Source organism: Drosophila serrata, unplaced genomic scaffold (assembly GCF_035046125.1).
Source record: "Drosophila serrata isolate PLE 108 unplaced genomic scaffold, ASM3504612v1 contig_240, whole genome shotgun sequence".
In the NCBI taxonomy this organism is placed as follows: domain Eukaryota; kingdom Metazoa; phylum Arthropoda; class Insecta; order Diptera; family Drosophilidae; genus Drosophila; species Drosophila serrata.
The window spans coordinates 5,152,286-5,156,567 of NW_028257138.1; the positions used below are offsets into that span (position 1 = coordinate 5,152,286).

The 4,282-nt window shown below is 39.0% G+C and overlaps 1 protein-coding gene across 1 annotated transcript; it reads right to left on the reverse strand.

Moving 5' to 3' along the window:
- Positions 1-606: 606 nt before the first annotated feature.
- On the reverse strand, positions 607-1,279 carry LOC110183433 (uncharacterized). Its single transcript, XM_020951714.2, has 2 exons — positions 1,114-1,279; positions 607-1,048 (listed from the first exon to the last, which is right to left on the reverse strand). Exons 1-2 carry the CDS (start codon positions 1,195-1,197, stop codon positions 743-745), a joined length of 390 nt encoding a protein of 129 aa, XP_020807373.2. The 5' UTR covers positions 1,198-1,279; the 3' UTR covers positions 607-742.
- Between the last annotated feature and the right edge of the window lie 3,003 nt (positions 1,280-4,282).

The following is a 4,282-nucleotide window of genomic DNA, read 5'->3' on the forward strand; positions in this document are numbered from 1 at the left end:
CTGACATGTTAAGTCACTTTGTCGTCAGGACACACATCCTCCCAACTTCCCCATTCCAAACCCTAATCACCCGGCACACTCCCCCCATTTGGCTTGGCAAATTACATGTCTCGGATTTGAATGCTTCGGTTATTTCCCTCTGTTTTTGTCCTGTTTTTGTTGTGTTTTGTCTTGTGGCATTAGTTTAAATTAATATCAGGACAAGGTATGGCGTATGGCAGCCCACCCGCATTCACAATCTCATTGGGATCCTTGTCTTTTCCTCTTTTTGGGGGCTTCACTTATTTGGCTTTTGGGTTAACTAAACGACGGGAGGTTGTGTGTGTTTGTGTCTGTGTTGTGGCAATAACCTGAATTAAAATGTTTTGCCAGATAAACATTAATTGTTGACTAAACCAGGACAATTTGTGCACCACCTGAGGCTGAGCTCTAAGCTTAGGAGGGGAAAAAGATCCTTGAAGGGGGGCACAGGAGGAGGGAAAGCTGCTGAAAAGGTAAACATGCTGATTAGTTAAGTTAAATACTTGTGGATTTTTGTGGTGTCCACGCTATCACTAACTTGTGGAGTTAGTAGATAAGAAGACTTAAACGCTGATAGACTGAATATTCATTTACTTAAAAAAGCATAATCTTTAATCTTAATTCTCACCATTAATGTGAAAGTGAAAGCTTACAAAGTTTATTAAAATAAACAAAGGCTGCTTTGAGCTCAATAAGCCTTTACCAAATCTATGACAATTCCTCAAGCGTTATCAAAATCATCACAGACAAACTCATCCTGGACAAAATCCCCAAACGGTGTGGTTGGCTCCCCAAATCCCTGCTCTTCTCGCAGCCACTTGTCGTGGTCAATACCCTTCATTTCGCACACGACCTTGAAGATTAGCTCCTCCTTTTGGGCGTAGTAATCGGGTGAGTGGAAATTGGCATCCAGTTGATGCGATTCCAACTTGAGCTGCATCAGTTTCTCGTGTAGAATATGAAAGTCTTCGGTCTGGTCCTCACCCGTTTTCAAGGTGAGCAGGGCCAAGAATTCCGACAGGGTAGACTTCGGAAAAGAAGGTGTGAAAATTAAATGGTAGCCAGGACATCGAGAGGCTCTTATCCACTCACCACATTCCCGTGGCTCTTCAATAGGTTCTCGTCGTGGGCAAACTCCACCGCAAATTCCAAATTTCCTTCGTAAATTTCTTTCATGATGGTGAGATTCCAGTCCCAGGAGTGGAGACCTCGATGGTCTGAGGCAAACTGTCGTCGCTGTTGGAGAGACCCGCTTTCGTGCCTTCGTCACCATTTATTGGCCTGCAATTTGTTTACATTAAACACGGTGTGGTGATTCGATTCGCCTCACAATCTCCACCAGCTCAGCCCCCGCGGTTTGTTTATTTTCGCAGCCACTCATCGCTGTCGCCTAGACCCCGTCACTCTCTATATGTTTGTGGAAACTACAGAGCGTTTAGACACGTAATCACAACGGAAAAGCTTACTCAGCTTAAAAGGGTATAGTAAAAGTCAATTCTTTAGAATTTAATTAGAAATTGAGTAAAGAATTCAAGTGGGTTTGTGAACTATTTTGTACACAAATATTTCGTTTTTAAGAAAAGGTTATTCCAACATGAATAGAATTCTTCAATTAGAAAGAAACAAAGTCGAAGATTACATTAACTAAGCTTAAAAATTTATAAAAAATTAAGTAATTTTAATTTGGGAAGTTTTTTTTTTTGTTTTTTTCTGAATAAATAATAATTATCCTTCAAGGATACATATCAAGCTTTCAAATTACCTTTCTATAAATTGATAAATAAAATGTAAAACTCCATTCCCAGGCAGCTTCTTTTGAAAGAAAACCGATATCCGTTTTTGCCGCTTAAAAGTCAACTTTGCTTTGACTCAATTTCAAGTCTGTTGATTATTCCGAGTATTTTGAAATTCATTTGTCAGAGCTTCCCGAGAGTGTAAACAAATAAGAGTGAAGCGCGTTTTAGCTATAAATCAAAAACGAAATTGAACACACATGAGGAATATGTTTATCCGATAAAATGTTTTTCGATTCTGGATTCTTTCAAATCGACCATCGACCCAGGGAATGAATGCCAAACAAAAGCTGCCATAAGCGAGCATAAAAGTCATGCTGCTCCTGCTGCAGTGATAAAGTCAATAAAGCTGATATTCTGCCACGTGAAACACAAGCCGAGAAGTGTGTAAACAGAGTCGAAAAAATAAAAAGAAATAGCTCGAATGGCGCTTAGACAAATAAACATGCATGGCGGGGGAGTGCAGAGCAGAGGAAAAGCTGAAAAGTTGAAGGTTCCTGCCTCCACACTTCGCACTTTTCCCGTATATATTTTATGAAATTTTCCGTTTTGTTTATGTGACTTTTCGGACACCCCTAAAAGCTGAGACCGAGAGAGAGAAATATCCTTGAAATTGACCCAAGAGACCCGAGGCTTAGGGGCCATGCTATCCTGCCGAAATGTGCATAACTTTTGGGAAAAAGCTTCGCAAATGCAAAGTAATAAAATTTAAGTGTCGAGTGTATGGGAAAACTATATTCCCAAATGGTATGAATTTAACAAGGATAAGTGGAATATTTTCCGGGCTACCTGAGAATGTTTTACAGAGATTTATTTATTTAGCTAATTTAATATATACTTTGGTTTGAATTGAATTTATTTCATAAATGAAATGAAGTTGTGTAGCGTAAATTGCACAAACTTTGGGGAAAATAGGAGAGTAATAAAGGTAGTTATTAATATTCTTGAAATAAATAGAATTTGCACTCTTAAAACATTAATTATTAGGTTCCGTTTATATGTAAATTATTCCCATTTAATTAAGACCAAATTGCATAATGAAAAGAGTGCAATTTCCCCTGGCAGCCTTAAGATTTAATTACAAATAATTATCACAAAGATCTCACCAAAGTTAGATGCAGGAAATTTCAGTTAATTATGCAATTATATCTGCGTATAAGGTAAATTTGTGCCTCAGGCATCCGAAATTGACAGAAGCGAACTCAATTGGCTGCCACCAAAGGTTTGTGTCTTTGCCGTGGGATGTCCTCCTGATGACGAGGGAGGAAATGAAATAAGTCAAGGCTCATTAAGGGCCTTGAGGTAAACACGAGCTCACACACACAAACACCCAGAGACACATGTTATTTGTATTTCCATGTGCGATTTTGGGTATTTCAGGAATCCCCAACCCCCCCCCCCCGAAAGCAAAGTTGACAGTTGATGTCAACTTAATCATCGTCAAGGCAACATACATAGATTCTAAGGCGATGGCGCCTGCAGGAGTGAAATTTCAACTCCTTTTTTCGGGCGATAACAGGACATATTGCCAGCTCATTACGTCTGCGAGTGTGGGAGTGTCTGACAGACAGTGTCTTGCGTTTATCAGCCCTGCACTTATTCTGCGCCTTTGTCTCGGCCCTAATAATGGCAATATTACACAAGTAATTAGTCACGCATTTAATTATTATTTATGGCCTTTCTCCCAGTGTGTTCTTGTGTGTGGGGGAGTGTCATCTTCGTCTCGAAATTATCCTTTGGTGGCGTGTGTGTGTGTGTGCGTGTGCCTAACAATTATTACATGTAATTATCCACTTGAATGCTTGTCCTGAATCATCAGTAAATTTATATGACACATTGAGATAAAAGTTTGCGGAGGAGGTCTGTTTCGGATTGGCAAGCTATTAGCATATGCGTGATTGCGTAAGTAAATTATGCCACAGTCGACCAATGTAATCTGCTTAGCATTATAATATATAACGTAGCCGTAAGTTAATGTCTTAAGTAAAATATGTACTGGTATGATACAGTAATATAACTATTTTTAGTGAGACAGCTCAGTAAGAAGTTTATGGCTTTAAAGATATTTAATATTTTCTCACTATAAGAAATGTGTGTGTTCCTGTGTACTTTTACCAACAATTGATTAGTTAGAAAGAAATATGAACCAATTAATACCAAACCAATCCGAAAAAGATTCCATGCAGCAGCTGCTTTAGTCAATGGGGTTAAAGTTCAATCACGTACTTCACTCCTGACCAAATCTCAAGATGTTGAGGAGCCTGAGGCCGAAACTTTCATCGATTAAAAACTTTTCCGGGTTTGCCCAAGTATTATCAGCTAGCCCAAAAAAAAAATAACTTGTGACCGACAGCTGCCGGAATGGAAAAATGAGATTTGTTTGTTGCCTAATAATAATTGGAAGGCAGAGATTGGAGATTGTGAGATTGAAATGGCAAAAATCGAAATCCCAGAACAGAAATAATACG